Source organism: Gekko japonicus, unplaced genomic scaffold (assembly GCF_001447785.1).
Source record: "Gekko japonicus isolate JY-2015 unplaced genomic scaffold, Gekko_japonicus_V1.1 scaffold103, whole genome shotgun sequence".
NCBI classification, from domain to species: domain Eukaryota; kingdom Metazoa; phylum Chordata; class Lepidosauria; order Squamata; family Gekkonidae; genus Gekko; species Gekko japonicus.
Window position 1 is genome coordinate 830,234 of NW_015160210.1, and position 17,080 is coordinate 847,313.

General features: G+C 49.7%; 1 protein-coding gene across 1 annotated transcript in view; it reads right to left on the bottom strand.

Annotated features, from left to right (window-relative positions):
• SLC5A10 (solute carrier family 5 (sodium/sugar cotransporter), member 10) overlaps window positions 1-17,080 on the bottom strand; it is a 162,911-nt gene that overhangs the window by 29,514 nt on the left and 116,317 nt on the right. Inside the window, exons 10-11 of the mRNA XM_015409209.1 lie at window positions 12,040-12,147; window positions 6,618-6,768 (exon numbers count right to left, since the gene is read on the bottom strand). Of these exons, the coding sequence (XP_015264695.1) occupies window positions 6,618-6,768; window positions 12,040-12,147 (259 nt within the window). The remainder of the gene's footprint in view (window positions 1-6,617; window positions 6,769-12,039; window positions 12,148-17,080) is intronic.

Consider the following 17,080-nt stretch of genomic DNA (forward strand, 5'->3'; position numbering starts at 1 on the left):
ACTGATAATGAACAGCTTCACTTTCGCCTACCAGCCTGAATGCCCTCATTAAGCCGTTTTGCACTTCCCCTCCCAACGATAAAACAAATGGGAGTCAACCCATTTCACAGACAGTTAAGCCGAGAGGGAAGGAGGTCAGCACATGGCCGGGAACCACAAACAGGCAGGATGGGAAACTGCTTCTGTCCTCAAAGTTTAACTTGCATCTCTAATGAAACCCCCAAGAACAGGCCCAGAAGAACATTAGAGCCGCCGCATCTGTCTATGTGCACCGCGGAAGACTGGCTGCTGAAATTCAGTCTCGGCAGGCTGGTGGTTTTTCTTTGTTTATTACTGACTCACAACATTGGGCAAGGACTGAAGAATCAGGTCAGTTGGGAGGGCAGCAGACTGCATTGCATTGCAGAATTGCACTGTAGCTGGCAACTTACACTCACAAGCCTCTCTCTCTCTCTCTCTCTCTCTCTCTCTCTCTCTCTCTCTCTCTTTGTGTGCACACATCCCAAGCAAACCAACTGCCCGCCCCCAAAGATAAGAGAAATAAAAACAATTAAGCTAGGAGTCTCCCGCCTTGCCAAATGCAACTATGTCCTCAGCCGGGTGGGCCCATTGGGAGTGTCCCTGACGGCTGCTTTGCAATCGAAATGAGAGGATCGTCGTAAAGTTAGGTTTGGATAAATGTACGCCTGCATTTGGATAATCGGGATTTTAAAAAACCTTCAGACAGCTGAGCGGCTGCTGATTACGGAATTGCAATGGGGAAAGGTTGGTGTTGGAATGTTCACAATCAGTCCACCTGGTGCAAGGCAAGCAGAAAGTCAGTGTGGCTCGGGGGTCTTACTAAAATTAATCTCCCTTCTACCCATGAAGTTCCCACTGATCCGAACCTGGAGGCAGGGGCCAGGGGAGCTGGAAAGTATCCCAAATGCTCCCCTCACCGCCATTTTCATGATTCATGCTCCAAACCCATCTAGCAAAAGTTGTCCCTGGCTGGTTTTGACCAGATGCTTTTCTCCAACTCAGCTTCCTTATGGGAGTGCTGTTTTCAGGACCATCTGCACACTGTATCCTCTGGTTTTATAGAATCATAGAGTTGGAAGGGGTCACAGAGGCCATCTAGTCCAACCCCCTGCTCAATGCAGGATCAGCCTAGAGCATCCCTGACAAGTGTTGGTTCAGCCGCTGATGAAAGGCTGCCAGGGAGGGGGAGCTCACTACCTCCTGAGGCAGCTGATTCCACTGTTGCACAACTCTTACTTTTAAAAATATCCAGCCGGTACCTTCCCGCACTTAATTTAAACCCATTATTGCGAGTCCTCTCCTCTGCTGCCAACGGGAACAGCTCCCTGCCCTCCTCTAAGTGACAGCCCTTCCAATACTTTAAGAGAGCCATCATGTCCCCCGTCAGCCTCCTCTTCTCCAGACTGAACATTCCCAAGTCCCTCAGCCTTTCCTCACAGGTTTTGGCCTCCAGGCCCCCAATCGTCCTCGTCACCCACCTCTGCACCCGCTCCAGTCTGTCCACATCTTTTTTGAAGTGAGGCCTCCAGAATGGCACTCAGTACTCCGAGTGCGGCCTGACCAATTCAGTGTACAGTGGGACTATGACATCCTGCAGTTTGGATGTTATGCCTCTGTTGATACACTCCAAGATCACATTAGCCTTTTTTGCCACATTAGCCTATTAAATCCTGCTTCCTACATCCCACCCCTCCTAGCTTTGCCATAATCTTTCCTGGATCTGTTTCGGGTACAATCATTTGTAAAAGACCGCTGCTCAGGCACCATAGTAAGTGGGCTCTGTTTTTATCACTTACGACAAGAAGGGAGGGGAGAGAACGGACATTCTTCTCATTTAAAAAAAGAACATCCTTGCATATTCGCCTGGAGGCAACGCTTACGCACCACAGGCGACCAGCCAAGTGGCAACTGAAAAGCCAGTTTGACGCAACAAGTTTGGTGGATCATTTAAGTGGGTGGAACCGTCTCACTCTCCTGTTTAGAGAAAAATGTGTTTCACACCAACCAAGTATAATTCACTATGATTCAGCATTGTGTTTCCAGTATTCAGGGCTTCCCGGACTTTCACAACAGCCCCATCGGATAGGGCAGCATTCATTAGCCGCATGTTTACTACTCATTATATTTTGATTCCACTTTCGGCCACAAAAAACAATGCCCCAGAATTGCTCACGGGAAGCAAAATGAAACACAACTGACCATTAAAATTAAAGACTAGCGGTCCTTTGGAAGGGGATTCTCAGCAGACGCTGGATCAAGGCCCGACAGTTTCATTAGCAAAGCAGGGCGTGATGGTAAGAGAAAGCGGGCATGGCATACATTTTATTTTATTTTCATTGACCTGATGTCCTGCTCTTCTCTCCAATGGGGACCCAAAGTGGTTTATGACATTGTTTTAACTTTCCTGTTTTATCCTAACAGCAACCCTGTGAGGTAGGTCAAGCAGAGAGAAGAGAGAAGAGATTGAATTTATACCCCACCCTTCACTACCCGAAGGAGTCTCAGAGCGGCTCACAATCTCCTTTCCCTTCCCCTCCCCACAACGGACACCCTGTGAGAGAGCTCTTTCGAGAACTGCTTGTGGGAGAACAGCTCTGAAGAAGAGAAGAAGAAGAGGTTGGATTTATACTCTGCCCTTCACTCGGAGTCTCAGAGCGTCTTACAAGCTCCTTTCCCTTCCCCTCCCCACAACAGACACCCTGCGAGGCAGGTGGGGCTGAGAGAGCTCTTTCCAGAACAGCTCTGACAGAACTATGGCTTGCCCAAGGTCATCCAACAGCTGTGGAGGAGTGGGGAATCAAACCTGGTTCTCCCAGATTAGAGTCCGCACACTTAACCATTACACCAAACTGCCTCTCAGTTTCAGAGAGAGAGATATAATGACAAGGTTCTCTAGCAAGCTTCCATGCCAAAGTGGGGATTTGAACCTGGGTTTTCCAGATCGCAGCTGGACACTTTTCCCCACACCACCACGCTGCGCTGTGGTCACGCCCGCGTGGCTTAAGATGCCAACAGATGGTTAGGTGCCAAAAGAAGAATTGCTTCCAAGGCAACCTGGGAAGAGAATTTCACAAATCTCGGATTGCTCTTCCTAGGAAGCCGACGATGATTAACATGGGCAAAAATCAGCTGAGCAGGTGAATACATTGATGTGTGCGCTTGTCAATTATCGCCGGTGCTGTAATCGCTGGATTTCACAAGCATGATTAAGTCGTCGATGTTGGTGGTTCGAACACAATCACACAGGATATATGGCAGCTTTAACAAGTCATCGGCCGGGCCAACCCATAGGTGTTGGTAAAAGCGACCCGAGAAAATGAGGCGGCGCCAGGTGATTAAATATTTGGATCATCAGCACGCCATTCAGGTTACTGCTTATCAGCCTTCTATCGGCCATACAAATGATCTTATTAGTTAACGTGCTGGCGAGAGTAATCTAATCATTAAGTCCATTGCACAGACAGATCAATTAAAGCCCAGGTGCCAGCAAGGAACTATTCTGGAGTCTATAGGACTGCCAAAGAGAGACGATCGTGCTCAGCGACTGAGAACGGTGCCAGAAAAAGAGATCAGAAAGCCTACTCGGTCTATTATCATGGGGGAAGGGAGAGCGTGAATTACAGGTATCATCACAGACTGGGAATGCAGGACTAATTAGCTTCCCCTAGAATTAGCGACCCCACCCCTTTTTCATTCCTGGGGATGCCAACCTGCAGGTGGGGGCTGGTGATTTCCCGGAATTACAGCCGATCTCCAGACTGCACACGTTGCTTATCCGTTTATCTAAAACAGTTCTTCCACTTCTCCTGGAGGAAACGGCTGCTTTGGAAGGTGGACTGTATGGCATTATATCTTCTCCTCCCTAAACCCCACTCTCCCATGCTCCACCATCAAATCTCCAAGTATTCCCGAACCCGAAGTCGGCAACTCTCAGACATCACCTACGGCTGTGAAAGACCCACCCCGTGCAGAACGCTTTGAAAGAAGTGGTTATAGGATGCTGCAGTTCAGGACCTCCGCGTCGTACACTTTGGAACCACTATTCCCGATTGAAAAGACAGAGCAAACTAACATGGGGTCCGAAGGAAACTGAATGTAAACGGCCAGCAGGATTAGTATTGTGTTCAGTTTCGGGCACCACAATTTAAGAAGGATATAGACAAGCTGGAAGGTGTCCAGAGGAGGGCAACGAAGATGGTGAGGGGTCTGGAGACCAAGTCCTATGAGGAGAGGTTGAAGGAGCTGGGGGTGTTTAGCCTGGAGAGGAGACGACTGAGAGGTGATATGATCACCATCTTCAAGTCCTTGAAGGGCTGTCATATAGAGGATGGTGCAGAGTTGTTTTCTGTTGCCCCAGAAGGTTGGACTAGGCCTGTAGCTAGGATTTTTTAAATTCGGGGAATCTTTAAATATGTCGGGGGGGGGGACGCACACACGCACACACACCCCAAGCAAGCACCATAAATACCGTTAATGGCCTGGGTCGGACCGGAACCAACAGGTTGAAATTGAATCAGAAGAGTTTTCAGCTAAACATTTGCAAGAACTTCCTGACAGGCTTCCTCGGGAGGTGGTGGGCTCTCCTCCTTTGGCGGTTTTCAAACAGAGGCTAGATGGCCCTCTGACAGCAGTGCTGATTCTGTGGACTCAGGCAGATCCTGAGAGGGAGGGCAGGGAGGGTTGCCTCAGTGCTTAGTTCTCGTGGCCCTTTCTTACATCCCCAGGGAAATGCCGATCGCCACTTTGGGGCCAGGAAGCAATTGTTCTCCTGGCCAGTTTGGCCAGGGATTTGGGAGGGGGGGTTGGCCCCTCTTCTGGACATAGAGCAGGGGTCACTGGGGGTGTGGAGGGGGAGGTCTTTGTGAATTTCCTGCATTGTGCAGAGGACTGGACTAGATGACCCTGGAGGTCCCTTCCAACTCTATGATTCGATGATTCTAAACCAAAAGTTCGTCTAGTCCAGCAACCTGTTTCCAATAGGATTGGCCCCTTTATAACCACCTACCATTTAACCTGGTTGTCCCCACTGCAATCCGTTTCCAAGATTCAGTCTGCCAGATGTCTGAGGTCCTTCCCACGGAGCTTGCCGCTGGGCACACTGCCTCTGAACACAGAAGGGCTGTTTCCCTATCAGGGCTAGCAAAGGGCTTTTCCTCTTTTCCACTTTCCTCATTTGTAAGATCCTGTTTCTTCAAGGGGAGGGGGGCCTGTTCCACACGTTTCGCTGCCTCTAGTGGTCAGTTCGATATTACACCACTTTGCGTCCACCATATAAAAAAACTGCAGTTTAAATCTGCAGGGAGATATGCTGGACATAAACCAGTGTAATATCAAATCGACCATGTGCAGAACAGGAAAAAAAAACCCCAGAAGAATCAGGAACTCGAAAGCCCAAACTCTTCCTCCATAAATTTGCCTCCAACGCATTGTGGGAAGGCTGGATATGAATATTTCAAATAAATCATAAGTTTAAGTAAATAGATCTGTCTAATCCGATACCACTACTGGCAACTATCACCACATCTTGTGTCAATGAGTTCTGTAAATTAACAAAACTCTCTTCCTGTGGGTCCTCTCTCAGGGTTGCTTCCCTGGCATGACTGCTTGGTTCCAAAGCCCTGGAATAATGTAAACACCCACTGGAGAGCCAGTTTGGTGTAGTGGTTAAGTGTGCAGACTCTAATCTGGGAGAACCGGGTTTGATTCCCCCCTCCTCCACTTGCACCTGCTGATGTGACCTTGGGTCAGTCACAAGCTCTGGCACAGCTGTCCTTGAAAAAGAGCAGTTTGTGTCAGAGTTCTCTCAGCCCCACCCACCTCACAGGGTGTCTGTTGTGGGGAGGGGAAGGGAAAGGAGTTTGTAAGACACTCTGAGACACCTTTGGGTAGTGAAGGGTGGGGTATAAATCCAATCTCCTCTTCTTCTTATCTATATATAGAAGGTCATTACCATTATGCAGAAAAGGGCAGCAAATCATGAAACAAACTGACCGGAGGGGAGTCCAACATTTTACTGTTTCTTACGGGGAAAACCAGTGTGGTTTGGTTGCCAGACTAGGATCAGGAGACATGCATTGAAATTCCTGCTCAGGCCCGAAGTTTCCCGGGTTACCTTGGGCTAATCAGCCTAACATATTTTGCAGGGTTGTTGTAAGAATAACACGGAGGAAGGGTGTCCATGTGTTACTTCAACGGAGACCCAAAGTGGCTTAACATCATGCTCCCCTCCTCTATTTTATCCTCACCACAACCCTGTGAGGTAGGTGGCAGAGTAGGGCTCTGATTCTGAGTCTTCCAGATCCTAGTTCAATAACCACTGCACTGCACTATCCTGAGCACCTCGGAGGGACAGGGAGGGATAATCAACCTTGGAAAGGAAGCTGAATGGGCTGGCACTCTTTCCACCATCAATGGACCCAGAATTCACTGGTTGCCTGAGTATCTTTTCTTACGTTTATGGGCTAAAGGGCTCTATGGTACACCGGGAGCCAAACTTTAGAATGCAACAAGTAGCCGTTTCAGCCCTTAAGAAATATCATTATGATAGAGTTGCTTTGCCACCCGCTCCCCACTCCACAGCGCCCCCCAGTGGCGACCTTCCAACCAGCAGCAGCTCCTTCTCGTTGGCCTCCCGCCGGATCCTCCTCCAGATGTCCATGGTGAAGAGGGTGCTGCTGCTGTTAAAGATCGAGGTCAGCGACGACATCAGTGCAGCCATCATGACCACGATCATTAACCCCCGCAGACCTGGAGGGAAAGACCACAATGCTATCGCTGTCTTGTTTTGCTGTTGTTGTTTTTAAAAAGAACGTGTTTGTGTGTATGTTCAATACTTCCGAGGAGCTGCGGTGGCTCAGAGGTTAAGACACTGAACTGCAGACTGGAAGGTCGGTAGTTCGGCAGTTCGAGACCCGAGTGCCGCATGACGGAGTGAGCTCCCGTCTCTGGCCCCAGCTCCTGCCAACCTAGCAGTTCGAAGGCAAGAAATTGCAAGTAGAGAAATAGGGACCGCTTCGGCGGGAAGGAAACAGCATTCCGTGCGCCTCGGCGTCTAGTCATGCCAGCCACATGACCACAGAAAAGTCTTCGGATAGTGCTGGCTCTTCGGCTTGGAAACGGAGATGAGCACCGCATTCCTAGAGTCAGATTCAACTGGCTTTCGAGCAAGGGAATCCTTTACCTTTACCTCAATGCTTCTGACTAATGGTGACCCAATGCATTAATGCCCTCCAAAGCATCCTGTCATGAACAGCCTTGCTTGGGTCTTGGAAACTGTGGGCCGCGGCTTCCATGATGCAGTCAATCCATCTCATGTTAGGATCGGTTCCAGTGTTCCCTCTAAGCTGAGTTAGTGTGAGCTAGCTCATAAGATTTTAGACTGGCTCACACATTTTTGTCTTAGCTCAGGAAGGATGTGGCTCCAGAGCAAACTGATTCATGCAGCAGCCATATCGCTCACTCACCACTTTAATGCCGGTAGCTCACAAAGTAGAATTTTTGCTCACAAGACTCCACAGCTTAGAGGGAGCATTGATCGGTTCCCATGGAGAAAATGGCTGCTTTGGGGGGTGGGCTCTGCGGCATTACATCTCCTCTGGGGCCTATCCCTACTCCAAACCCTACCCTCCCTAGGTTCCATCCCCAGATCTCCAGGAATTCCCCCATCCCAGTGTTGGCAACCCCAGCTCCTTACCAGCCGGGAATGGTTTACTTTCACCCAGGGGTCATTTCATAGAAAAAGAGGTGCAGGAGCTCATTAGCATAACTCATTAGCATAACTTATTTGCATACGCCATACCCCCTGACATCACCGGAAGTGTGTCAGAAGGCAACACCCACCGCTCAGGCTCCACTAAACTGTTTTGGATTGATAGCTATGGGGGGGGGGGAAATGTGCAGATCTGTCCTCGCAGAGGAGGGAGAACTTGTACCTGAATAAACCTTGGCCTTAAAGGTGCCACTGGACTGTTTTGGATTGCTAGCTATGGGAGGGGGGGGAACGTGCAGATCTGTCCTCACAGAGGAGGGAGAGCTTGTACCTGAATAAAACTTGGCCTTAAAGGTGCCACTGTACTGTTTTGGATTGCTAGCTATGGGGGGGGGGGACGGGCAGATCTGTCCTAGCAGGGGAGGGGGAGCTTGTACCGGAATAAAACTTGGCCAAAAAAAAGGTGCGACTGGGCTGTTGTGGATTGCTAGCTGTGGGGGGGGAACGTGCAGACCTGTCCTCGCAGAGGAGGGAGAGCTTGTACCTGAATAAACCTTGGCCTTAAAGATGCCACTGGACTGTTTTGGATTGCTAGCTGGGGAGTGGGGGAATGCGCAGATCTGTGCAGGAAGGAAGGAAGGAGGGAAAAAAGAGCAGGAAAGAGGGAAAGAAGGCGGGAAAGGGAGAGAAAGAAAGAAGGCGAGAAAGAAAGAAGGAAAGAAAGAGACTTCTTGCTCCTCGTGGCCTGGGGCTGCTGGAAGCAGGGGGCGGGGCTTGTTGCATGTGCCCGCCCCCTGGGCTCTTTACTGCTGGAGCTCCGCTCCTGTGCGCTCCTGCAGGAAATGGGCCCTGCTTTCACCCCTGTGGATGCAACACTTCCTTACATCTTCAGATTGTGAGTGAAAATCAGCAGAAGTGGCGCAACTTTCAGGGAAGTGGTTACTGATTGTTCCACTCACGAATGGCTGATAAGCCATCTGGCCCAACATCCTGTTTCCAACAGGATCGACCAGTTATCCCAATCCTTTCGGCAAAGCTTGGAGTCTTCTTCCAGCCAAAGGAGTCCTGATTCTCATGGAAGTGGACCAGGAGGGCCTCTTTCGCCTAAGGAAAGGCTTCGGATTGTGCTGAGCGGAGTAGTATCAAGTAGGCCACAGTTTGTAAGATCATTGACCTAAGAGGCAAGGCGGGTTAAGAAAGCTCTACCTCGCTTTGAACGAGACCTGCTGAATTTTCAGCACACAAATTGCAGTGCCCTGTCAACCCAAGGGGGCCGCGGTGGCTCAAGTGGTTAAGACGCTGAACTGCAAACCGGAAGGTTGGTAGTTAAGCAGTTCGAGACCCAAGTGCCACGTGACGGAGTGAGCTCCCGTCTCTGGCCCCAGCTCCTGCCAACCTAGCAGTTCGAAAGCAAGAAATTGCAAGTAGATAAATAGGGACCGCTTTGGTGGGGAGGTAACAGCGTTCTGTGCGCCTTGGTGTCTAGTCATGCCGGCCACATGACCACAGAGATGTCTTTGGACAGCGCTGGCTCTTCGGCTTGGAAACGGAGATGAGCACCGCCTTCTAGAGTCGAATTCGACTGGCTTTCGAGCAGGGGAAACCTTTATGTTTACCTTATCAACCCAAAGGGAGACTGCAGCCAGAAAATCAGGAGGAGACTGAGATGGGGAAGAGTAGCTATGGAGGAACCAGAGAAGACCCTTAAGTGTAAGGAGGTGTTGCTGGCGACCAAGATCAAGATAATTCATGCCACAGTATTCCCCATTACCATGCATGGGTGTGAAAGTCGGACAGTGAAGAAAGCTAACAGGAAGAAAGTTGATTCATTGGAAATGTGGTGTTGGAAGAGAGTTTGACGGATACCGTGGACTACCAAAAAGACAAATCAGTGAGTTCTAGATGAAATCAAACCTGAACTCTCCCTAGAAGCTACAATGACTAAACTGAGGCTAGATTCAGGGGAAGTAGCTGTGTTGGCTCCGAGGTTAAGATGCTGAACTGCAGACCGGAAGGCCAGTAGTTCGGCAGTTTAAGACCCGAGTGTGCCGCGTGACGGAGTGAGCTCCTGTCTCTGGCCCCAGCTCCTGCCAACCTAGCAGTTCAAAAGCGAGAAATTGCAAGTAGATAAATAGGTGCCACTTCAGTGGGAAGGTCACAGCGTTCCGTGCACTTCGGCGTCTAGTCATGCCAGCCACGTGACCACGGAGATATCTCCAGACAGTGCTGGCTCTTCGGCTTGGAAGGAGATGAGCACCGCAACCCTAGAGTCGGATCTGACTGGCTTTCGAGCAAGGGAGACCTTTAGCTGTGTTTGTCTGAAGCAGCAGAACAACGTTTGAGTCCAGTGGCACCTTCAAGACCAACAAAGTTTTATTCTGGGTATAAGTTTTCATGCGCACGCGCACGTCTTTAGGTACCTGAAGAAACCTGCGTGCACATGAAAGCGTATACCCAGAATAACACTTTGTTGGTCTTGAAGGTGCCGCTGGTCTTAAACTGAGGCTATTGTACATTGGTCACATTCTGAGAAGACGAGGGACACCGGAAAAGACAATTACGCCAGGAAAAGCTGAAGGCAGCAGTTAAAAGAGGGAGACCCAACAGGAGATGGACGGACTCCTTCAAGGGAGCCACAGAGGGCCCTCGGTTTGCAAGACCTGAGCAAGACTGCTAACAACAGGATGCTTTGGAGGTCATTAATTCATTGGGTTGTCATCAGGGCTTTTTTTGTAGAAAAAGCCCAGCAGGAACTCATTAGCATAATAGGCCACACCCAACAGCAGAAATGCATTAGCATATTAGAAGAAGAAGAAGAGATTGGATTTATACCCCGCCCTTCACTACCCAAAGGTGTCTCAGAGCGGTTTACAATCTCCTCTTCCTTCCCCTCCCCACAACAGACACCCTGGGAGGCAGGTGGGGCTGAGAGAGCTCTTGACAGAAACTGCTCTTTTTCAAGGACAGCTCTTATCAGAACTACGGCTTGCCCAAGGTCATCCAGCAGGAGTGGGGAATCAAACCCGGTTCTCCCAGATTAGAGTCTGCGCACTTAACCGCCACACCCCTGACACCACAGCTCATTAGCATATTGGGCCACACCCCCATGTTACCACACCCACCTTTTGCTTCTTATTCTGTTTACTTTGTTGTCAAAACCCAGGGCTTTTTTTGTAGCAGGATCTTCTTTGCATGTTAGGCCACACACCCCTAATGTAGCCATTCCTAATGCGTTCCTGCTGTTGGGTGTGGCCTATTATGCTAATGAGTTCCTGCTGGGCGTGGCCAACTCAGAAGCCAGCCGGAACTCCGTTCCTGTGCGTTCCTGCCCAAAAATAGCCCTGGTTGTCGTAAGTCAGAAATGACTCAATAGCACTTAACACACACTTGCACACAGTAGAGAAAGCCCAAGACTAACAGCTCCAGTAACCAACCTAGGCTTCAAAGCGTCCCCCCACCCCTTGCACTCGAATTCTCTAGCCCTGAAAGGAAGAAGAAGAGGAGGAGGAGATTGGATTTATACCCCGCCCTTCACTCGAAGTCTCAGAGCATCTTACAATCTCCTTCCCCTTCCCCTCCCCACAACGGACACCCTGTGAGGTAGGTGGGGCTCAGAGAGCTCTTTTCAGAACTGCCCTTTCAGGGACAGCTCTGAGAGAACTATGGCTTGCCCAAGGTCATCCGGCAGCTGCAAGTGGAGGAGTGGGGAATCAAACCCGGTTCTCCCAGATTAGAGTCCGCGCACTTAACCACGACACCAAACTGGCTCTCCTGGGGGAGGTAGGCAGGAGGTAACAGCAAACCGAGAGGCCTTCCTTTGCCACGAAAATGGCCCTGAAGTGGGGGGAAGGACTAGAATGCTTGCAGGAACTGGTCAGGGAGGCCACAGGTGCTGTATCCACAAGGAGCTTCTTGTTTCCTGGTGCGCTCTAATTTCAGAGCGGCTGAGCCAAAAAAACAGTATTGCCGTTCCCCCTTTAATAAGAGCGAACAGTGGAGGAGTCAGGAACACAAGGACGTCCGTAATCCCATTTGTACCAAGAAACATTCCACGCAAATTCCCCCCCATTAGTCATTGTGGTTTTTTATGTTTCCTCATTTGGAAGGACAAAAAAAGCCCCACAACAATCTTCGGCCGGGAAACCCAAGATAAATCCGGGCGGGTCTTGATTCTACCTGCCGACCCAAACAGATACGATCAGGAAGAGGAAAAGGTTGGGAGAACCAGGGGGTGGGGGGGCGGGAGGACTACGGCCCAGCCCGACCCAGCTAGACAATAGCGAGATCAGTGCCGTCCAAGTTCCTCTTACCGCTGGGCATCAGTTCAATCACCAGCTTCGGGTAAGCGATGTTGGAGCAGCCGACCGTGGCCCCGCACACTCGAGCGCATTCGTCGGGGTCCACGCAGCCAACAGCATCTGAAATGACAGACAAAAGACCGGGCTGGCTTCCTGAGCTCCTGGCCACATGGAACACCTGCTCCCTCCAGGTGAAGCTGTTGTGGATGAAATCAACGAAGTCAGAGATCTTGAACATAAGAGAAGCCAATGTTGGGTCAGGCCAATGGCCCATCCAGTCCAACACTCTGGGTCACACAGTGGCCAAAAATACCAGGTGCCACCAGGAGGTCCAGCAGTGGGGCCAGAACTCCAGAAGCCCCATCACACTGTTGCCCCCCACAAGCACCAAGAAGACACAGCATCCCTTGCCCCAGACTGAGAGTTCCTGCCTATACCTTGTGGCTCATAGCCACTGATGGACCTCTGCTCTAGATGTTTATCCAATTCCCTCTTATAAGAACATAAGAGAAGCCAGTGCTGGATCAGGCCAATGGCCCATCCACTCCAACACTCTGTCACACAGTGGCCAAAAATACCAGCTGCCACCAGGAGGTCCAGCAGTGGGGCCAGGACACCAGAAGCCCTCCCACTGTGGCCCCCCAAGCACCAAGAATACAGAGCATCACTTGCCCCAGACTGAGAGTTCCTATCTGTACCTGGTGGCTAATAGCCACCGATGGACCTCTGCTCCATATGTTTATCCAATTCCCTCTTGAATCCGTCCATGCTTGTAGCCACCGCCACCTCCTGTGGCAGAGAATCCTATGTGTTAATCACTCTTGGGGTGAAGAAGGACTTTCTTTGATCCGTTCTAGCCCAACTGCTCAGCAATTTCATGGAGTGCCCACAAGTTCTTGTGTTGTGAGAAAGGGAGAAAAGTACTTCTTTCTCTACCTGCTCTGTCCCATGCATAATCTTGTAAACCTCGATCATGTCACCCCTCAGCCATCATTTCTCCAAGCTAAGGAGCCCCAAGCGCTTTAACCTTTCTTCACAGGGAAAGTGTTCCAACCCTTTTATCATTCTAGTTGCCCTTTTCTCAAAGCTATAATATCCTTTTTAAGGTGTGGTGACCAGAACTGTGCACAGTATTCCAAATGAGGTCGCACCATTGATTTATACAGGGGCATTATGATACTGGCTGATCTGTTTTCAATACCCTTCCTAATAATCCCCAGCATAGCATTGGCCTTTTTAACTATGATTGACTCTTCCGTGGTTCCAGCTTTGGGGTCCCCAGTATGGTGCCACTGTGGCTTTTCCTGGCCCCGACCAAGTGTTTTTAGAAAATGTGCGGGGCTTCTGATTGGCCATAGGACACCTGAATGGCTGTGCAAACTAAAATAACATTGTTTTGGTGGCAGCTACTACTACTACTACTAGATAATGAAACTGAAGCTCAAATACTTTGGCCACCCAATGAGAAGGGAGCCCTCACTGGAGAAGACCCTGATGCTGGGAAAAATTGAAGGTCAAAGAAGACGGGGCAGCAAAGGATGAGATGGTTAGACAGTGTCATAGATGCAATGAACATGAAACTGAGCCAACTTCAGAGGACGTCGGAAGACCGGAAGGCCTGGCGTGATCTGGTCCATGGGGTCGTGAAGAGTCGGACTCGACTGTGTGACTGAACAACAACTACTACCCCACAGTGGCTTAGAGGTTAAGACGCTGAGCTGCAGGCTGGAAGGTCCATAGCTCAGCAGTTCGAGGCCCGAGTGCCGCGTGACAGAGTAAGCTCCCATCTCTGGCCCCAGCTCCTGCCAACCTAGCAGTTCGAAAACAAGAAATTGCAAGTAGATAAATAGGTACCGCTTCGGGTGGGAAGGTAACAGAGTTCCGTGCACCTCGGCATTTAGTCATGCCGGCCACGTGACCACGGAAGCTTCTTCAGACAGCGCTGGCTCTTCGGCTTGGAAACGGAGATGAGCACCGCATCCCTAGAGTCGGATTCGACTGGCGTTCGAGCAAGGGAAACCTTTACCTTTACTACTACACCACAGTGCTGGTTTCAGTCTCTCACTCCTCTTTCCAGGGTTTGTTTTTTTTAAAAAAAGATCTGCTCTCGTTCCCTGAACTTGAACTTCCTTTTCGGACTATAATGGTAAGGTCTGACATCCCATGAACAGCATGGGCCTTCCTTTTCCTGTCGTTGCTCTGCCCGATTCCAGTGTCCCAAATCTCGCTCTCTCCCTCTGTCTTTTCCTTCAAACCTCTCTCGCCGCCCCACCTTTTCTGCAGTTTTCAGCTTCAGCCTCAGCTGAAGTTAACCCTAACCCTTGCTTAACTCCCCCCCCCACAATGTTATCTCCCCCAAATGCTAAAATTTAAAACATAATCTCTTTAGAAAAGGTCACTGCTTTGAGGCCGTAGAAGCCCCCCTGGATTAGGTCAAAGGTCTGTCTAGGTCCAGGTGTGTCCGGAAAACCTACACCACAGGGCATGGAGGTCCACTCCTAACCCTTTTGTTGCCCCCTTAATAACTGGTCATCAGTAACCACTGGCGATCAAAGTTCCATGTAGTCATTGTGCCTATTAGGCATTCATTCATTCATTCATTCATTCATTCATTCATTCATTCACTACCTTTCTCCAGTTCAGTGTCATGGTTAAGAGTGGCGGACTCTGATCTGGAGAGCCAGGTTTGATTCCCCACTTCTCCTCCACATGCAGCTGTTGGAGTGACTTTGGGCCAGTCACAAGTTCTCTCAGAGCTGTTCTCTCAAGGGCAGTCCTCGAAAGAGCTCTCTCAACCCCACTTACCTCACAGGGTGTCTGTTGTGGGGAGGAGAAGGGAAGGGAAAGGAGATTGTAAGCCGTTCTGAGACTCTGAGTGAAGGGTGAGGTATAAATCCAACTCTTCTTCTTCTTCTTTTTCTTCCACCTCCTCCTCCTCTTCTTCCTCTTCTCCTCCCCCCCCCCCGGGGACACAAAACAGCTTACATTGGTCCTCTCCTCCTCCATTTTATTCCCAGAACAACCCTGTGGGGTCGGTTAGGCTGCGAGGGAGTCAATGGCTGAAGGTGACTTCCATGGCAGAGCAGAGATTCGAACCTGGACCTCCCAGTGATTAAAGGCTCGGACTGGGACCTGGAAGACTCAGGTTCAAATCCCCACTAGCCACAAATAGCACAGGGTGCCCTTGGGCCAGGCACTGTCTTGCTCAGCCTTAACCTACCTTGCAAGGTTGTTGTGAGGTTGAAAATCGAGGAGGGGAGAGAAACACAGACACCGTCCAGAGTTTTTTGGCAGAGGCAGAGGATAGAAATGTACTAAAGTAAATAAAGATCATTTCAGAGGATAGCCATGTCGGACTCCAGTGGAACACCTCAACTCAAGTCCGGCAGCATGCTAGAGACCAACAAGATTTCCGCGGGTATCAGCTTTCAAGAGTCAAATTTCCCTTCGTCAGATATGACTAAAGTTGAAATGGAGATCTCAGAATCCTTTTATCCCAGTCAGAAGGTAGGAGAGGTGTTGTAAAGAATGCTGTCAAAGGATGCGATTAAAAGACGCCTGCTCCTCGGGAGGAAAGCGATGGCAAACCTAAACAGCATAATAAAAAGTAGAGACATCACCCCGCCAACAAAAGTCCGCATGGTCAAAGTGATGGTATCCCCAGTAGTCATGTATGTCTGTGAGAGTTGGACTATAAGGAAGGCCGAGCGCCGAAGAATAGATGCTTTCCGATTATGGTGCTGGAGAAGACTCTTGGGAGTCCCTTGGACTGCAAGGAGATCCAATCAGTCAATCCTAAAAGAAATCAACCCTGACTGTTCCCTGGAAGGCCAGATACTGAAGCTGAAGCTCAAATACTTTGGCCACCAAATGAGAAGGGAGCACTCACTGGAGAAGACCCTGATGCTGGGAAAGATCGAAGGTCAAAGAAGACGGGGATGGCAAAGGATGAGATGGTTGGACACTGTCATGGATGCAACGAACATGAAATTAAGCAAACTCCGGAGCACAACGGAAGACAGGAGGGCCTGGCGTGATGTGGTCCGTGGGTTTGCGAAGAGTCAGACTCGACTGTGCGACTGAACAACAACAACAAAGGATGCAAAGGTCTAATGCATGTTGTAATCAGCTTGAGCGGAGCAGAGGGGAAATGCTTGGAGGAAAGAAAATCAGCACGTAGTGAGAGAGGAATCCTATTTCAGCCCTGGGGAGGCTCCATTGTTCTGAGCTTGTGAATTAACTCAACTTCCAACAATCTCCCATTGTGATTTCCCTTCGGCCTTCACTCTCTGTCTCTCAGCCTAGCCAACCTCACAGGGGTGTTGTGAAGATAAAATGGAGTGGGGAAAGTCTGTCAAATAAATAAAAATTCCGGAGGCAATTCCTTTAAGGGTCCTAAATCTACTGATCTTTTGGGTGCTCCCAAATTTTTCCTACTATAGGATGGGGTGTGTGTGTTCGTGTTCTAATACCTCAGTGGAACAGGCTTCCTTGGGAGGTGGCAGGCTCTCGTTCTTTGGAAATTTTTAAGCAGAGGCTAGATGGCCATCTGACAGCAATGCTGATTCTGTGAACTTAGGCAAATCACGAGGAGGGCAGGAAGGGTTGCATCAATGTTTAGTTCTCATGGCCTTTTCTTACACGCCCAGGGAAATGCCGATCACCACTTTGGGGTCAGGAAGGAATTTTATTCAGGCCAGTTTGGCTGGGGATCCTGGAGGTTTTCATCTTCTGGGCATGGAACAGGGGTCATTGGGGGGGGCATTTGTGAATTTCCTGCATTGTGCAAGAGGTTGGACTACAGCAGGGGTGTCGAACACATTTGTTATGAGGGCCAGATCTGACATAAATGAGACCTTGATGGGCCGGGCCATGCGTGTCATAAAATGTAATGCCAGGTAGCATAGATATAAACTTTATAAAGGACACAAACGCAAATGGTTTTTTTTTAAACTTAAAAACATGCTTAAAACATTTGCACTCTTGCAATATTTGGTTTATTTAAGAGTGTCTGATCACTGACACCTCGTGCTCTGAATGATTGCACCAAGAT